The 19823-nt window shown below is 37.1% G+C and overlaps 1 protein-coding gene across 1 annotated transcript; it reads left to right on the plus strand.

Annotated features, from left to right (window-relative positions):
* Positions 1-2103: 2103 nt before the first annotated feature.
* slc39a7 (solute carrier family 39 member 7) lies at positions 2104-16352 on the plus strand. The gene is made up of 8 exons (XM_055219272.2): positions 2104-2264; positions 3132-3622; positions 7987-8155; positions 9753-9842; positions 9959-10081; positions 15130-15228; positions 15317-15513; positions 15681-16352. The coding sequence occupies exons 2-8, from the start codon at positions 3140-3142 to the stop codon at positions 15933-15935; spliced, it is 1416 nt and encodes a 471-aa protein (XP_055075247.2). The 5' UTR covers positions 2104-2264; positions 3132-3139; the 3' UTR covers positions 15936-16352.
* Positions 16353-19823: the final 3471 nt, after the last annotated feature.

Consider the following 19823-nt stretch of genomic DNA (forward strand, 5'->3'; position numbering starts at 1 on the left):
TATTGCTACCTGTCCCAACTTTTTTTGGAATGTGTAGCTCTCATCAAATCACAAATGAGCCAATATTTGGCATGACACCTCAAAACATCTCACCTTCAACATTTAATATGTTATATACTACTGTGAATAAAATATAAGTTTATGAGATTTGTAAATTATTCCATTCCTTTTTTACTCACAATTTCTACTGTACTGTGTCCCAACTTTTTCTGTTTTGGGGTTGTATTATACCTTTATTTAACCAGGGAAGAAAATCACATTGAGATTGATATCTCATTTACAAGTGAGCCCTGGCCAAGGTAGCAGCACACAATAGACAACATAAAAACAACTTAAATACATCGAACAATAATCTCAACAATAAAACAAAATTAAGAACAAGTGCAGACAGTTTGGAATGTTTGGTTGAGGTACAGTTTAAACTCAGTCATTGACATAAATACACTCAATTTCAATGATCTTTGAATCTCTTGACCCAGACAGACACATAGACAGACAGGCACAGAGAGACATACAGAGAGAGAGAGAGAGAGAGAGAGAGAGAGAGAGAGAGACAGGACAGACAGACAGAAACAGACAGGCACACACACACATACACACACACACACACACAGGGGAGGTGAGTTGTGTTTTTGTGTTCAAGATTATGAGGGCACATGAATTAAAAAAAAAATTATAAAGCTCAAAAATAAGTGAAGAATTACTACAATATTCCAAAATAAATAACAGTTTTTAATTTGTTTTACTGCGACTTTAACCTTATTTTAATATATAAATTATTATTATTATTTACCAGGGCTCAATGCAAATAATTTTTTATACTGGCCCGTTCAGGTTTTTACTTGCCCTGCCAACATTTTTACTGGCCCCAATAAAAAATGTCAGTGTCACATATTTAAAAATAATAATTCAAAAGTCAAATATAATTGTATACATATACAACAGACACGTTCCAACGAAAAAAGCTCCCAATTTTTCTGTTTTAAACTGACAGCAAATTGTGCAAAATATTGCATTGTTTCTTTCGTCGTGTTTTACCCAAGTAAATGTCTGCTTCCAAGATGTTAAGTAATATACATTGATGAAACTATATTGAAGGTGGGGGTGAAGCACTGGCCCGATCAGGCAAGTGACAATACTTTTAACTGGCCCGAACGTCTCTCACGCTTGCCCCGGGCCACCCGGCAGTCCTTTATGTTGAGCCCTGTTTACTGTTAAATAGTATAAAGTAATTATTATTTTATTATAGTCAGCTGTTTTATCCTTAAGTAATTTAACAATTTTAGTAATAGCAGCATTTATATCTTAAATGTATTTCTATTCTTAATTAAGTGCAATTGCTTTGGATTTACAGATGCTGTAAATATCACTTATGTGCACAGGCTTTATACTTTTCTTAAACATACAGGTTACTATGTGAAATATATTTTTTCTTCTCTAGTACTGTAGTTAAACTTGTGATGGTGCACATGGTACAGTATTACACTGATCAGTCCCTTATTATTATTGCAGTACAGTCTGTGATAAATGCAGGTTACTTCTGCTGAAAACTGCAATGATGTTTCCACATAATTTCTTAATAATCAAAAAAGAATGAACAAATATTCCAGAAAATTTCTATTTGCTAAAATGCTTTGGAGAAAAAAACTGAGAGATGTATTAGGATTAAAAATACAATGAATGTAAATTTTATTAGAAATATGTAGTTCTGGGCTTTGGTTTTTCTAAAAAGGACATTTTAAATAATGAATCTAGTTATATTGGTCAATAAATTTCATGCACAGATTAAATTATTAAACTTGAAACCTTAATTTTAGTGTCTTAAAAATATCAGCAATTTATTACACTGATTAAATTGCCTAAGGAGAGTGACGCTTTTAAAGTAATAAATGTTTGCAGTGATTTTTGTCATTCTCAAAACTTGTCAAACACTAATTTGTATTTCATTCCTCCTATCCTTTTTGTTGTTTTATTTCTGTCTATGTCTCTGTCGTTGTTATATTTGTTTTGCTTTTCTCATCGAGTTGATAATAATACTTTTATTTTACAATGCGTCCGGCCGGAAGCGTTATTGTAATATCGCGTGATTTCATCGCTAGGTCCATTTTTAACGTACCGGTCTGATTTCTCGCGGGATTTCAGTGCGTTGACTAAACGCCACGTAGGTTTGAGTGTGAGCAGGATCTACAGATCTTTACGGCATCGACGACTGATAAAAAGCAATATTTAACATTTGTTTTGGTACATATAACGTTATCAGATTGGTAAGTGTGATGTAGTGCACGTATGGCGTGTATTCAGCTGTACATGGGATAAGTTTGTGGTTTAGATGTAATGATCTTTTTTTACTGTAGTGTTTGAATGGCACTGCTTTACCAAATGTGTTTTATTATAAACGTCGGAGCTACAGAGGCTCACTGAAGGAGCTTGTGTGATTTCAATAGCATTTTATGTAACTGTTAGCTCAGTTAGTAGAGCATTTTGTTAGTAACGCTAAGATCAGGGGTTTGATTATCATAACACATAACTTACTGATCAATGTAAAGCTCGACTGTAAGTTACTGTAAAATCACTTTGGATAAAGTCGTGTGACACATGTATGAATGTAAATCAGGGGCGTGACGATATTTCGCGATACACACTATAATACCTGCCTGCTATAGATTTTGAATCGCAATGACGATATTAAAACTATTTCATCTACTAACTATTGCTTAAATAAGTCCTGATCAATCTGAAATCACTGTTAGTTTGAGTCGTTTATAACATGCATTTGAAAAAGCAACACTCATCAAATATAATCATAATCCAATATTCTTTATTATCATAAAAAAATGTCTGTAAATGTTTGAAGAACAGCGATATAATTAAATATGCTTACACATTTCCTGGAGCTGCCTGTGTAATGGTTCTTCGTCTGCGGGGCATATGGAGTTTGTGCATGAGTGCGCCCTCTGGCGTTTGATTCTAGCGACGTTCCACCAAAATTGATGCATCAAGAAATATATTATATAAATAATTTGTCAGCAACCTTAAAACCGGAGGTAAAATGAAAAATGTTCATTATGAAATGAGATTCCTAGTATATTTATGTTGTTTATGTTTGATTATTTTGTGTTTTCTTTTTTCAGTAGGTGGAATGTGGTCCTTTCGCACACTTTGGTTACAGAGTTTGGTCATTGCTATGATCTTCGTGGGCCAGCAAGCATATGTTTACTCCCATGAACATGGACATGGTCACCATCATCATGGACACGCCCACGGTGAAGGTGGTTGCCACGGACACTCGCACGGTGGGGTAAAGATGCACCACGGAGCGAGCAAATGGAGCGCTGAAGCTAATTTGCCTTTTGCCGAAGAGGAGCACCATGGCCACGAACACGGCCATGGCCACGAACACGGCCATGGCCACGAACACGGCCATGGCCACGAACACGGCCATGGCCACGAACACGGCCATGGCCACGAACACGGCCATGGCCACGAACACGGCCACGAACACGGCCATGGCCACGAACACGGCCATGGCCACGAACACGGCCATGGCCACGAACACGGTGCAGAGCGAGTGAAAAGAGAAGCAGAGGGAGGAAAACGCAACATGGTCGAACTCTGGATGCAGGTAAAAGCTGCTTGTAGATGAATGTTCAGATTTAATATGCCTAAATCCCATGAAATGTTGTGTTTAGGGTAGAGGTGTGACGTCATTATATAACCGTGAGACCGATGGTTATAGTTGAACACCGTCATTAGAACTCTATAACCGCCAAAACCGTGTTATTAAAATATTTTTAAAAACATTTTTTATCATAAAGAATTTTTAAATACTAATTAAAAACAATTGTTAACAGTCTGTGTTACACGCCCCCTTACGTTCTCACGCAGTGAAAAATACAGAGCGGAGCAGACACTGACAATGCGCTGACAAACAGGACAGACCAGGTTTACTGTCGGTTATTTTTGAGATTAAACATATTAAACAAAGTCTCACCTTTCAAATCATCTCTTGCTTCTAGTTAATTTATAGCATCAAATAAACATGAATTACCATGAGAAGGAATGTTGTTTTTACCGCGGAAAGGCGTCGGTACACTCCGCTTTTCAAGTTAAAATCCTCCCATGGCTAATCTACTAACTCTCCTGAAAGCACATTCACTGCTAGTTGTCTTGCTGTTAATTTTAAAGAAACGTAGAGCAAGTAGCTAATCGGTGTCTAGTTTATTCAAACGGCGGTTTCACATCGCAAGCTTGAGCACTGAGCAGCGCGTCTGCAGAGAGCGTTTGCTGCGTGTGGCCATTGTGGTTTTACACCGGTTGCGTTTGCAGCGCATACTGTGCAGTTTAATAACAATCTCAAGTAAGCACTGGTAAGGACTAGGGCTGTGACGATACATCGCGTTCCCTATTCAAAAGACCTGCCTGAAATCGATTCTGAATCGCAAGGCTCAGATTCTTTGTTTCATGCACAGCTTGTGCGTGTACTACAGCTCTGTGATCAGTAGGAAGTCCTTATCAATCTAAAATCACTATGAGTTTGAGTCGTTTATAATGTAAATTGATGACTTATTTTCTGGTAAAATGAGTATTAAAACGCAAGACGAACCATAAGCATCACGCAGAAACATTATCTCTCTGACAATTTTTTAAAAACCGGGTAAGTACAATAAAAAAAATATTATTCTGTTTTATGTAACACTGACAAGAACAACGTACAGTAAAAAAGGAAAATCTATTTTGTATATTTAAGTTATAGCAATTATATTTTTACCTCTGCCAAAACGATAATAACAAATGAGAGATTTTATATAAATAAAAGAAACAAGTAATAGATTCATGAGCCCAAGACTGTTGGTTAGATCTATTGACAACAAATCTCATTTTGACCATCAGACACGGATGCTAAATTATAAATTATCCGAGATCAGGCTGTGGTCAGCGGGTAAGCGAACACTGAGGCTGGTCGCGCCTGGAACTCACAAGTCCGATATTTTTCTAAGCAAATTTTTGAATGGGCGCTATCTTTACTAATTGATTGCACATTTGAATGTTATACATATATATTATCTCATAACTAATTTTAAAACTACACTGACCCAGAAACGGCAACATTGAGATACAGCTGTTACATATATTGAGTTCTGACATTGAAAACAAAGGGCTGAAAGTGTTACCTGTCATTCTCAGCTTCAAGTCCATGGCGGAAGAAAGTAGTTCCTCACCAAAGAGGCTTTTAATGACACTCGAGTTGTCTAGTTTTCTTTTTAAACTTGTGCTGTCGAACTGTTGTATAAAAGCAATATTGCTCTCGGAGTCACGTAATATAGCTCTAAATCATCACTGCTGTGATTGTGTCTCCTCTACTCAGCCTGCTGCCTTGTGCAGCCAAAGTTCAGATTTTTCAACTCGCGCGTTTCCAATGGCAATGCTCAATTTGCACGTTCCGCGCCATTCGTGCCTTTGCATTGACTCCACACGTGCCTAGGAGATATGCAAGTAAAAAAAATCGCATGCGATTGTCGTGCGCATCTCATCAGTAAAGCTGGTTCTTTGAATAGTAATAAATCACCATCAGCTGCTTCCAGAAGGAGTGGCATTTATTACACAGAGCCGTAGTACACTGAAAAGCTAGGCGATCTTGCATTCATAATCGCAGGCGATTCATCTGCGATTATGAATGCAATATTTCCCGACTTGTCATTGAACTATGGCTGTGTAGTAAATGCCGCTCTGATGGTGATTTATTACTAATCAAGGAAACGGCTTTACCGACGAGATGCGTGTGACAATCTCATGCGATTTATTGTGCAGCCCTATTTTCTACCCTTAATTTGTGAATGTTCTTAACATTTCTCTTTTGGCACATATGTGCAAAAATGAGCAAATAATGTTCACCAAGTTGTCTAATCCCTATCATGACATAATATTAGGTCATTTTTATATTTTCTGTAAGACCTTTTTTATTCTTACAATTATTAGTAATGAAATGTCAAATTATGCAGTATTGCAAATAAAAATGCTACATTTTGTTAATTTTATGATGTGGAATCACAAAACTGGAGGGACAGCTTAATGCATGTGATGTTCGGGCTATATTTCTCCTTTTGCAATTATGGTTGTCACAATGATTAAATAATCATCTCATTGCGATTGTTTGACTTCATTGTGATGATTTCAGATCACCACAATGATTGCACATCTCTCTCTAAAAAACACAAGGGTGAGCTGCAGAGCCTGTATTATCGAAAATGTATCAGATGGCGCTCCTTAACTCAATGCTTCCCAATCCTGGTCCTCGAGGTCCCCCTCCCAGAAAGTATTAGGCTATGTTTACACGTGGGCGGCTATTTTCATAAACGGACATTTTAACCTCTCCGGTTTCAAAAATTATATTGTGCACACATGTCAGTTTTCAGAAAAGTGTTCATTTACACGTACCCGTGCATATATGCTGTCAAGAGAAGCTCAAGCCCATGTAAGCCAATCGCCAGCAGCGCTGGGGGTGACGCAAACTGGTTCTTCATGTTGGAGGGAGGAGTTGTTGCAGTAGGTGATCGATGACGTCGAAGTGCCGCGAGAGCGAGTTGAGGAATCACACGTGGAGGTCTAATTTCGAATCGCTCTCGCGGCACTTTGACATCATCCGTCTGTCGGTTCTTGTAGCGCCGCATTAAGTCAAACACGCGTAAAATTGCTGACCTCTGAGCACTCGTCTCTGCTCCTCGATATAATGGAGCAGCTGTATTTGCAAATACAAACACACGAAACGAGTTTGCACGAGCATAAATGTGATCTTGGAAGCGTTCAGAGTAGCAATCACATGTAAACATAGGTCGCACTTTTGACGTAGGTAAGAGCTTACTCTGTGACGTTGCCTGCTTAAACATCCGTTTGTCTCAGTTTACTCTGGCTGGTTTCAGAGGCGAGTTCTCTGTTTGCGTGTAAACGAGGGGCACAAACGAAGGTAAATCTCTCAGTTTTTAAAAATAACCATGTACGTGTAAACAGAGCCTTAGATGTCTCCTTATTTAAAACACCTGATTCAACTTATCAGCCTCCTTCCAAAATGGTAAACATGTCTCCCTAACAACCTGATAAGTTAAATCAGGTGTGTTAAATAAGGAGACATCTAAAACTTTCTGGGAGGGGGGCCTCGAGGACCAGGATTGGGAAACACTGCAAACCCATTCAATACAGTAGGAAAAAAACTGCATTTAAAGAAATGCTGCAAAACTTTGATAAGCATATAAAAATATACATTTCCAAAACAGCAATTCCAAATTTAGGGAAGTGAAAGGATGCTATTCTTAAGGATCTGTAAGGAATTTATTTTTTTGCAGCCACTACAGACGTATTTGGCTACTATTTAAGGCCTGTTCTGGTACAGTATAGTCAGTTTATTTTGATAGCATTTTTATTTTTAGTTATTTTCCAGACACTTTGTTGTGTTAATTTCTTATGAAGAATTTTGAGCTTTTGAAAGATATGTTCATTAAATAATTTCTTTTAAATATGTGTTATGTTTATTAATATTAACTGCTAGGTAAACCTTGCAAAATATTTAATTAAAATAATCACAACGTGTGAAAATTATTTCATGAACAAGCATCGTCATAACGTCACAATTTATTAGTCAATTAACCGTCAGCCAAATTTCATTATCGTGAGAGCCCTAGTTGCAATTCTTGACAATGATATTTGTGGCTAGCCGACCAGGTGTGGCCCACAGGCCGTCTATTGAGGAACGCTGCACCAAAATATATTAAAACTAGAGGCTGCATTATTAATACAGTATCATGAAAAAATAATCACAATAGTAAGCCAGCATCAATGTTTATCCACATCCCTACACAGAAGACAAGACACTTAGCAAGTGTTTGGTAGATTTCTGGGATCAGGGGGGTTCTGTTTGTTCCTTTCTGAAATAGGGGCTCTATCGGCTCTCTTTTTATTTGGTTTCTCTTTAACTCTCCTCTGAACTGGATGCAGGCAGTTGGAGCGACTTTGTTGATCAGTGCAGCACCCTTCCTCATCCTCTTCCTCATCCCAGTGGAATCCAACACCGACCAGCACCAGAACCTCCTTAAAGTGCTCTTGAGTTTTGCATCTGGAGGTTTGCTGGGTGATGCCTTCCTTCATCTCATCCCTCATGCTCTAGGTGAGTCTTGATGTCCTGTCACATTGACCTGATCACTTAAAATTAGGGATGTTGACAATTAACTGATCTTCGATTAATTAATCGACAATTAACCGATCTTCTAAGAATTAAATCATTAAAACGTAACGATTGTTCAAAAAGCAAGCATGTGTGTGCGGCACCTGCTCAAAGCACATACAGCCGGTGAAAAAAATGAAACAAGCACACAGAAGTTAAACTAGCCATGATCACAATGATGCTCGATGACAGACACACACCTGGGATTTTTAATATCATGCGAGACGAGGCTGGCTGCTAATGCAACAAAATGGCATCCGCAGTGGATCTGAAAGGGTACGATACAGAAAATGCAAATACGATTAGGATTCTGAAAGCAAAGACCCTCTTCAGGGAAGTCTGCGGGTTTTCAATGGAATGTTGAAATCTTCATAATATAAGCATCTTTGCTGAAAGTACGCCGCAGGTCTAAGCTGAGGTGACAATGGGAAAAGTGCCATTTGTGTGCTGCTTGGGTATAATTACAACAAACCGTGTATCAACGACTCGGAAAGCGAGGTGAATAATTTGAAAAATAACACTTGATAATAATGAAACTTTTATTTTGTCATGGAGGCACGGACTCTCGCAACTGTGCAGAGTGCTCATGTGAGGCGGAGTTATACTGTATATTAGTCATTATATTTCATTATGCGATTAAATTGATGATTTTTATCAAAACACCAACTATTTATCCCCCAACTAAGATGCCCAAATAACATAAATGATTATCATTTTTAATTTAAAGTTTGCTTCTTGTAATGTAACAATTAAAATACAGTAATCCACTAATAGTATGTTGTGTAGTTAATAACGGCAGTGTGACAGGACAATTATTTTGATGTTGAGTTAAAGATGGAAAGCAATACAATCTTGCTGCACAGTGCTGTTTTTTGATGTCTGTTATGCTATATTAGCTATCCTACTGCTTGCTGTCTGGAAACAATATTTAAAATTAAGTGATGTGTCAGTAAATAATGACCAATTATAATATCAAGCCATGAAGTTACATGCATTTGGCTCTGTATGTTAAGAACAATATTTAACAGTGAGTACAGTGAGAACTTTTAGCTTGACTTTTCAACCTGTTTTTGTAATGCAATTTAACAATGTGATAATACCGTCCACCATTTAAAACGTAATTATTTTCATAAGTATTTAACAAATTTGACTGTCTTTAGCTGCAAAACCCTCCAAGTACAGATACAATTCTAAAATATTTGGTCAATGTACTTTCCAAGGTATTCAATCTTTCCAATGATGTATATATGTATGCGACAGGCCTATGTTTAAGCTATTAAAATGTCAGTTCATAATGAATCCGAATACTTTTGCTAAGTTTATGGCTAACATCTGATTTTACAGTACATAAAAAGTCCAACTGTTGGGGGACTCGCTTTTTAATGAGAATCGTCTTGACAAAACTGAACATCAGTAATAAGAACTTAATGATGACTGAATATCCTCAGCTCTACAACGTGCCGTAAAATGACTTCTTCCATTCTCATCATCTTATCTTCTTATTTTCATACTTTTTTATTTTTTGGTTTTCCCACCACAGAACCTCACTCTCACCACGGCGAATCACACGGTGACGAGGAGTCACATGGTCACTCACAAGACAGCGGGGAGTCACATGGTCATTCCCATGGTAGGTGATAAGCCGTCCTAAAATATTGTCGCTATTTTGTTGGTTTAAGAGCATCTGAGTGCAGTAATAACAAGCATTTGTTTGTAGTGTCCAAGCATCCTTTTTGTGTGTCACAGGTGCTGCCCATGGTCACATGATGTCTGTGGGTTTGTGGGTACTGGGCGGCATTGTTGCATTTCTCGTGGTTGAGAAATTTGTTCGTCTTTTGAAGGGAGGACATTCTCACTCTCACTCTCATGGTAAGTATGATAAATAGACTACACTAGTCAACATTTAAAGTTGATCAAAACTAGAGGTCCAAGTAAATATCTATACATGTGAGCGTCGCAGTATTTTTTCCACAATATCGGTTCAATAATAATAATTGCGATATCACATATTTTTTGAAGTGTATTTATAAAACGGTTAGTTCCAATCCTTGATTCTGATTGGTCAATAGGTGTGCTTTATTCGCAATAAAACACTGATATGACCGCTTCACCCAACGGTTCTATTTAATATCACTGCGCCCTTAGCAACACCCTTAGCAACACATAAACATATAATGAGACAAAGTCTGAGAACAGTTTGTTGTTTTTATTTGAACTTTCATGTTGTTTTTCGCAGTCAGGGACTATTTTTTCTAGCGGAAGGAATGCTTTTATTAATTTAACTTCATGAAAGTTGCACTAATATTTTTTTTACTTTAATATTGTGTGGTAACCGTTTTATAAAAGCAATAAGGTACTCGAGGCAAGTGCTGTATCGTGAATAAGTAACGGCTGAAGGGGTTGCAGGCACTCCGCTTCGCGTCGTGCCTAACAACGCCCTTCAGCCGTTACTTATTCACGATACAGCACAGCCTCTCGTACCTTATTGCTTACATATATATATATATATATATATATATATATATATATATATATATATATATATATATATATATATATATATATATATATAAATAATTAATGGCATTTGTTTTGTTTACTAGGGCTGTGATTTGTGATAATGCACCAATCCATCACGGTGGTTATAGAATGTGTGTGGGCATGCACGTGTTTTGATGCATATAAGCTTATATATAATGCATACTATATTTTGAAAAATGTAAACAAGGATCAAATATTAATTTTTCAACAAATGTGCGTGTTCATAGGCACCGATTTCTTTTTCTGCCAGTGAGTGCTCGTCACTACATCAAGCAGTGTTTAGGTTACTTAGCAACCGCAAACGCTCTGTAGCTGTGTTAGGGAAAGTTACTTTTAAAAGTAATGCATTACAATATTAAGTTTCTCCCCAAAAATATTAACTAGTTGCGTTACTTGGTTACTTTTTATGGAAAGTATTACTTGCGTTACTTTTAAGTTACTTTTTAACTCGCATTATGTTTTAAAAAAAATAACTCCAATATTAATGTGTACATTTATAAAGTAATGCATTACTTCAGAAACGTAATATTATTACATAATGCACGTTACTTGTAATATAATACCTCCAGCACTTCTCTGAAGTGCTTTGAAAAGGAGGAAAGTGGTGCGGTCACAATTTCCATGTGGTTTCAGACATGAAATGTGAAGCAATTGAGCATATGTGCTTTGCCATTTCAGTGGGTGCTTGAATCGAGCCCCGTAGCACCCACAGGATCAGCGTCTATGTGTGTGTTTATTGTAGCACTTCCATCCTTGAAACAACAGAAGGTTCAAGTAGGGAACCTTATTGGGGCTATAATGTTTCCAGCCAAGCTGAAAATGTGTTCTGATGGTGTACTTGTAGCGCACATTGATACTTTATTCTTTATTATATCTTACATCATTGTTCCGCACCAAGTCAGTGTGTCATCACTGATATCAGTTGCCTCCTCTTGCAAATAGCACATTAAAGAGTCCGCTGGCCATTTGCGTTCACATAAACCTGAAGACATCTCGCTAGGTGAGATTGTACTTTTTCATAGTTTGTGACATGCACACCATCGCGGGTCGCACTTCACCACCACGGTGTTGCGATGGTTATGACAACCGTCACAGCCCTAGAGTTTACATCCGACCACTAGATAGCACTCTTCTTGTCTCTGAACTAAGTCAGTGACAGAAAGTACTAGCATAGGTTTGTGCGTTGTTAATGACCGCTTTTCTAAAGTTATATCCTATATTATATTCCAAAAATAGGAAATATCCCAATATATCACCTCACCTGACAGCATCACAATGTATTGTTGCATTGCACAGGAACACATGTATCGTGAATCATATCGCATCATTTGATTCTTGCCGATACACAGCCTTAATAATACCTTTTCATAAAACTGTTCTTGATGCACTTTTTAGATTCACTTCAAATGTTGAGGTTGTGTATTTAGTTGTGTTTTTTCCTTGTACCAGGGTCCATTTGTGTGAAGCTTCTCAGGAATGCTATTAACTGCTTGAGCAGTACGATCATGTATTTGTGATGCCAAAAGCTGCCATCCACAGCGTAAGGTCACACATTTGGATGAACTGGCCACATGGATGTCACTGGATTGACCCTGTACAATAGAAAACCAGCAAACACCATAATAGTTTAGAAAATAATATTAATAACAACAAAGTGCTTCCATAGCTACAAAGACACTATACTTATACAGGCTGCAGGGACAAATATTACCCATCTGCAGACCTTTACAAAGGCTATGTTTACATTAATGCGTTTATCCTTTAAAATGCGTTACTTTTGCTACGTTTACGCCTTTTATTTACACTACGCCACCGTTTTCGACCCTCATAAACGGATTCGTTCGCAAACGCTGCAGACCCTGTTTTAGTTTGAGAACTCAGACGTTGCGCTGCAGTGTAAATGAACGTAGATGGCTTATGTAAACGAACAGTTGATGTTAACGTGACAGCGCATCATTTTCAAAGTACAAATTATTTTTATTCAGGTAAATGGAGGTTTGCAACTGAGGTTTTGCCAAAAATAGTAAACGTCTACCAACCAGCTATTATAAACGCTGTATCAGATTGTTTTAACACGTATCCTTATAGACAATGTCTGTTTTATATTTATGTTTGAGTATTGTTGAGTTTGAATATTGAATGTTGTTTATGTTAAATTTAGTTACCTTATTACGAAAGATAGACTGTAATTTTAAACGCCATAAAGGGCGTTATAAAGGCCAATATGAAGGGAGAATTGTAATGGGTCAGACATTATTTTTGAGTTTAATTTAAGTTTTGTTTGCTACTTTAAAATGAATTTCGTTTCATTTAATTTGTATCTTAATTTTAATCGATGTTTTGTCGATACATTTTGTGAATATAATTAATAAAGCAATAAAATCAACGTCATATTAATATTTAATGCTCGTTTAGCCGATTGGGCTTTTTGCTATTTCTGTATTGCTAGCGGAGGATGTGCACGGACCTCGCACACTTTTAAAAATGAATGTCATATTAATTTTTAATACTTTAGCCGGCCATGCTTTTTTGTCAGAGAACGCGTGTGAGGGAACACACACACGCACTGAACTATTATAAATATAACAGCGTGAAATGGCTGAAGAGGAACTCCCTACATTAAAGCAATAAGCATTTCTGGTAGGCTAAAGCTTCACCTCTTATTATGTTTGATTGAAGTTTGCATTTGCTGAAATTTATTTTTGCTTCAAGTTTGCTACTGTTTAGTACTGTTCAAATGAATGCTTCCTTTTTAAATCATAAAGACCTTTCTGTTTGGTTTATAACATCAACATTAACCTATAAATCATATAAATATGTTGTAGGGGGAAGCTAGAACAATATAAGACTTTCCCAAACATTTTTATAGGTTCAAAAATAGTGTCTGTTATAGTTGACGGCAAAGGATCCAGGTATGAATTTTTGTCAATATCGCACACCCCTAGGCTGCATAAATGCGCAAAGGTAAGCTATTATTAGAGTAATAAGTTACTTTACACTTTTTTGCGCATGCCCAGTTACGTGATTGGTCATGTTTCATGCGTTTATGGTCTAGTATAGTGTCAATAAAGATTACTTTTTAAAATGCCAGTATAAACGAGGATCGTTTTCATTTAAAATGCCATTTTAAAACGCAAATGCTCTAATGTAAACAGGCCCTAAGTGTGTGCTCTCTCTCTTTCTCTGGCTCTCTCTCTCTCTCTCTCTCTCTCTCTCTATGCAGCTATCTAAACTTTAAATTCATAACTTGCCCTTTGCTGTAGTTTAAGTAGCATTGCACAAAAAAGACTGCATGTCACGTCTTAAGCAATCCATAATAAACCTATTGCATGCATTTAAAATCAATAAAGCGCGCACTGCTGGTCTTTTTGTTGTTCTCTTATAGTACAGTAACACATTTAGGAAGAAAGGGGACAAAGAGCTGCAGATGTCACATCTGATTTCTATTAGGCATGGGCCAGTTACCGGTTTCAAGGTATAATGAGGTTTTAAAGAGTCAAGGTTTCAAAACCACTTAAATTTACTGTACACATTAGCGCGACTCTCTCTAAAGTTTACACATCAAGACATGCTTAATCTTTGCAGACGCGTGCAAACAGTTCGACCGTGAGTGGGAGGGGTGGGAGACGACTGATCACCGTGAGTGAAACCCAAGCGCTAGCGCACAGATGGGAGTGGCGCGGTTGACATTAATTTTCGGTTTACATTTTCGGCTGGAATTTTTATTTCGGCCCGAAACCGATAATGCCATTTTCGGCCGAAATTTCGGTGCACCTCTAAATTGAATTCATGTTTACATTTTAATACATATTTTTGAAAGAATATTTTAATTTAAAGGCTTTACTTTTAACTGGCATAAACATTGTATGTTGCTTAAAAATAAAATGTATTGTGTATAGTTGAAAAGTTTGTTTTTATACGCAACATTTGAAAATAACACATTTTAGTGTTACAATGGCAATACCGCAACACCGTTGTATTTTTGCTTACGGTTATCATACCACCAGAATCTCATACCGGCCCATGCCTAATTTCTATAGAGAAACATTTGTTCTGACTGCATGTTTATACATATAAAGAGCTTGGTTCCAAAACGAGATAACTCATCACGTATTTCAATACAGTGTGCATTCCAAAAAACATCAATCAAACTGCAGTTGGTTTGTTTTGATTTAAGCCTTTATAATTAAAAAAATACAGTTAAGTAGCGCAATAAAAACATATTAACATAATAATTAACATGTTTTGACAACCATTCTTTCATCACGTACAATAAAACAAGATCCTTTCAATTAAGTAACTTTAATGTTACAGTATCCACTTCAAATTTGGGGTTTAAGGTTGTTTAATAATAAATAATGGTTTTATTTTTTCAGCTCCTTCAAAAGCAAAAGACAGTGATGGAAAAGAGATGAAGACAGATGAGAAGACGGGCACAAAGGTTCGCTCTAATAAGAAGACAGAAAAGACTTCTGGTATGAGGAAGTACAGATGACGAACATGTGATTTGTGTTGTTTTACTTTCATGCACAACTCTCTCTTTCTCTCTCTCTCTCTCTGCAGATATTAAAGTGTCTGGATATCTGAACCTGGCCGCAGATTTTACGCACAATTTTACAGATGGTCTCGCAATTGGAGCGTCATTCCTGGTCAACCCAGCAGTTGGTGCCGTGACCACCATCACCATCCTTCTACATGAGGTTCCACATGAGATTGGAGACTTCGCTATTCTCGTCCAATCAGGCTGCACCAAAAGAAAGGTACACACGTCTGTCCAGCTGAATGTTAAAATGCTGTGTGATCACAGGGCCAAATCTAAAAATATTGTCTGGCAGGACCTGTAAGATTTCAGCTGGTATTATCATCTCATAAACTTCTGTAATATGTCATAACCCTGATGTTGACTTTCACTTCTTCATTTTACTAGGCCATGTGTCTACAGCTTCTCACTGCTATTGGTGCATTAGCTGGAACAGCCTGCTCTTTATTGGCTGAAGGGGTGGGTGCGGCGGCCACCGCTTGGATTCTTCCCTTCACGGCCGGAGGCTTCATTTATATTGCCACAGTCACGGTTCTGCCCGAGTTGCTGGTCGGACGCTCTAGCTTCTGCCAGTCCATGCTGGAGATTATGGCCCTGCTGTTTGGAGTGGGAATGATGGTGCTGATCGCAGAGTATGAGTGAAAGGAGGAGAAGAGTATAGGACAGGGATCTGAGCTTTTAAAGACAGTGAAGTAGAAGATTGTTTCTGAGCGAATGTTACTGTTGAGCGCAGAGAAAAACATCTGTGACTGACTGATAAAGTCACTGTATAAATGAAAGTAAAAATATCACTATTTTACCCGAAGACCAAAACGAGTGGGCCACTTAGTAATTTTAAATGAAAGGACCAAACGTTACCCCTGGATCAGCTGCTGTAAAATCTGATCCAGTCATTTCTGCTGGTACAGGTTATGTCAGGTAGAGAATTTGAGGGTTATCATTACAGCAACGACCATTTTGTTCCCATGATTCATCATTTTTCTTTGTAGCTGTGCACTTAAATAAACTATTTGTGCTTGATCATCAATAGATTGTTTAATAAAAATTCATTTAACTGTTCATTTGATATAAGTTGAATTGATTGAGGGTGGCAGGGTGTGTCTCCTGTCCTGTTCAGTTCCAGCCCTCATCAAACACAAACGTCAATCATCGAAGAAATTCAATTAAAATTTTTACAGTTGTTTATTGTTTCTATTTCATGTAAAGCTGCTTTGAAACAAAGAAAATGCAGAAAAGCAAAGAACAACAAAAGCATTGCAGATTTTCAATATCAAACCAAGCTTCGCCGGGACTCAACTGACACATTACAGCTGCAATCTGTAACAGAGGAAACAGACAGCTAAATCATACTGATGTTACAGTAATATACAATTTACTGTATACTTAATATAATTTTAATACATCATCTCCTCTGGTGAAACAGTTAAGCTCTGTTAATTTAAGCCTACAGTGAAACACATGAGAGTCATGTTGATTGTTTGTCTTTGGTCAGAGCAGTTCAGATCTTTCTCAGTGTTCAGATCCTCTTGCGTCTTATCTTTGTAATTTACTTCATTGTCTCTCCTACTTAAATATGTTACACAAACACACACTCCAAACTACATTCACATGATCACTGCTGATGCTGCAAACATGATTGTTTACTTTTTTGATAATAAATAAAAAAACTTAATCATAACCATAATCATTTCTGTAAAGTTTTGAATTTGTATATAGCGATATTTACCTTTAATGTTAATGCTTCATATCTCAGGTGCATATGTGCTTTATGTACCTTCAAACTTGTGTAAGTTTAAAATGTTAATTTTGGGAAGTTGTGCGAAACGTTCTAATAGAAATAAAATTCATTCTGATAACCTGGATGCTTAAAGCACGTTTTCTTACTCCAATCTTTGAATTTTAAATAAATAAACAACAGCAGCAAATAGCAGAAAACTGTTTTAGTACAGCAAGACAGAAGAGAAGAATTTCTGTATGTGACCACTTTTGTGGAAACAGGGTAGATGATGTAGTTGGGTCATTTTATGACTGGCTGGTTTTGTTCCAGTCATTTAACAGCAGAATGATTTTTAGAACAACAAAATAAAAAAACATGTCAAACATTTATATGAGCTCTTAATCTTTTATACAGTTGTGTTGAAAAAAAGATAGCAGTGCAACATCAGTAACCTGATAAACCACTTTTATTAGTAGCAGTAATATTTCTGCATGGGAAATGGTTTACTTACAAATGCAGTGTAATATAAAAACAATAGAGCTTTTGGATATGATATCCACACTACTTGTTCTGAGTTATACTCATTTATTGAAAGTGGGGTGATCCAAATAAAAGCAGTGTGAAGTTTAATTAGAAAATGTTTTAATTCTGTGATACAACCCCTTTATGTCCATTATTAAGAAAGAGGGGAACCAAATGTTTCACCCATTGTTATAAAATATATCTGCTGCTGAATTTCTAAGCAAAATGGGCCGTTCCAGGAACAAATTGAAAGGAACATTTAAAGGAATGCATCAAAGTTTAGGATGGTCAGCTAAAATGATCTCAAATGCTTTAAAATGGCAACAAAAACCTGAAACATAAAGAAGAAAACAAGCAACTACTATTACATTTTTTTACGATTGCTTACACACTATAATTAAAATTTTCCCACAATTGGCAAAACCTAACACTCAAGGAGCAAAACACAAGGCTGGATTTGCACAACTGCAAGCACATTGTCAGCTTCACACTATTTGCAAAACATTACACACAGTGATTTGCAAAACATTAAACACACTGGTATACATAAGACACAGAAGTCTGTCAGGATGTCACTTCTTTGCAATTCCAAAGCACTGACTGTCAAATGACCACACTTATGAGCCAATCTGTTAAACACAGCCATCAGGTGCACAAACACATGATTGCTAAATTGTACACACACCAATCAGGTTTAAGCACTATAAAAATGCAGCAGGTCCTGCATGAATTCATATGTATTGATGAGACAGGGTTCAAAATCACAAAAGCAAGAAGAAGAGGCAGAATTATCATTGGCCACCGGGCTATAATCAATGTCCCAGGCCAACGTGAAAGTATTTCACAGCATGCGGTTCTCCTCCATCATGCCAAAATGGGCCCTTAGAACACACCTCACATTCTCTCATTTTTGGACCCATTGCACCACATTGTCACAGCAAGTATGAAATGCACCAGATACAATACACTGTCATCTGGGACAATGTGTCATTCCACCGCTCTGCTTTAGTCAAGAACTGGTTTCAACACCATCCACAGTTGACCGTACTATACCTTGGTATGGTCACCACCATACCAACACCAAAACACATTATATGCTGGTCTTGCTGGTATGACCAGCATGGGATGCTGGTGCTGGTATGCTGATGACCACCAGCTAAACCAGCACCAAACCAGCATGGACCAGCATGGGAATGCTGGTGGTCAGCACCAAAACACAATTTGCTGGTATGCTGTTTTTTCCAGCAGGGATGACCGTAGTATTTTCTTTACAATATTGTCAGTTTTTTCAATTATTTTTTATGTTTGTTGTTGTTGTTATTTACTCTAATTGTAACCTGTACTGGATACAGTATTTTATATTTGTCTGTTGTTTGCTGAGCTAACAGTGTTATGCACACTACTGTAGTAACATGACGACTGGGACATGTTTTGTTGTGATTCTCCATGTTGACTAATTTGGGTATGGAGAGAAATCAATTATATTTATAGCACTTTCTCTTTGTACTTCATTTGCAGTACTCTAATCATTTAGAATTAGACTTGCTAAAAGTGTTTTAGGTTAGCAGCAGCAGTGTGTAACTGGTTCAAAAAAATTGAATTTTTCTGAAATGTGTGTGTTTCTTATGGTAACAAAATATTGTTTTTATAAAGTTGTGTATAGTTTTGACAAAAGTGTTCCATTTTGCAAATGATCAGAAATGTTGTGCTACTTTGGTGAAGGGTTGTGTTAATTGTGTGTAGTGTTTTGACAAACCGGGCCCTGTTTTCAAAATTGTGCTTAAGCAATCGTAAAAAAAACTGTAAAACAGTATATAATAGTCAGGATGGCAACGATTCAGCTTTTCATCATCTCTGGAAAGATCAAAGATGATCTAAAATGATCTTTAAGTACTGTGACGATCAGAAGACATCTGACTAAAGATAAGTTGTTCGCAAGAAGCCCCAGTAAAGCAGCATTTTGTGTCCTGATGAATTCAAATAGTTTTTTTTTTTTTAGGGTCTAGTGGTTATCAACAGAACCTCAGGTGACTCCTGGGTACTGAATTCAAGCCACAGTACACTGTAAAAACAGTTAATCATGGTATTGGGATGTTTTCATACTACAGTGTTGGGCCTATATATTGTATACAAGTTAACATGGATCAGTTTAAATATCAGAATACTTGTAGAGATTATGTTGCCCTTTCCAAAAGAAGCGAATGCTTAAATGGCTGTTTCAACAAGACAACAACCCCAAACGCACAAGCAATAAGGCAAAATCTTGATTCCAGACAGAAAGTATTGAGGTT

The sequence above is a fragment of the Misgurnus anguillicaudatus genome, chromosome 20, assembly GCF_027580225.2.
Source record: "Misgurnus anguillicaudatus chromosome 20, ASM2758022v2, whole genome shotgun sequence".
NCBI classification, from domain to species: Eukaryota; Metazoa; Chordata; class Actinopteri; order Cypriniformes; family Cobitidae; genus Misgurnus; species Misgurnus anguillicaudatus.

Bases quoted from the DNA above. Each gene is read 5' to 3' on its own strand.
- slc39a7 (XM_055219272.2), top strand. From the start codon at position 3,140: ATGTGGTCCTTTCGCACACTTTGGTTACAGAGTTTGGTCATTGCTATG. The intron at 8,156-9,752 runs GTGAGTCTTGAT...TTCCCACCACAG, and splicing joins TCTCATCCCTCATGCTCTAG to AACCTCACTCTCACCACGGC. The intron at 9,843-9,958 runs GTAGGTGATAAG...TGTGTGTCACAG, and splicing joins GTCACATGGTCATTCCCATG to GTGCTGCCCATGGTCACATG.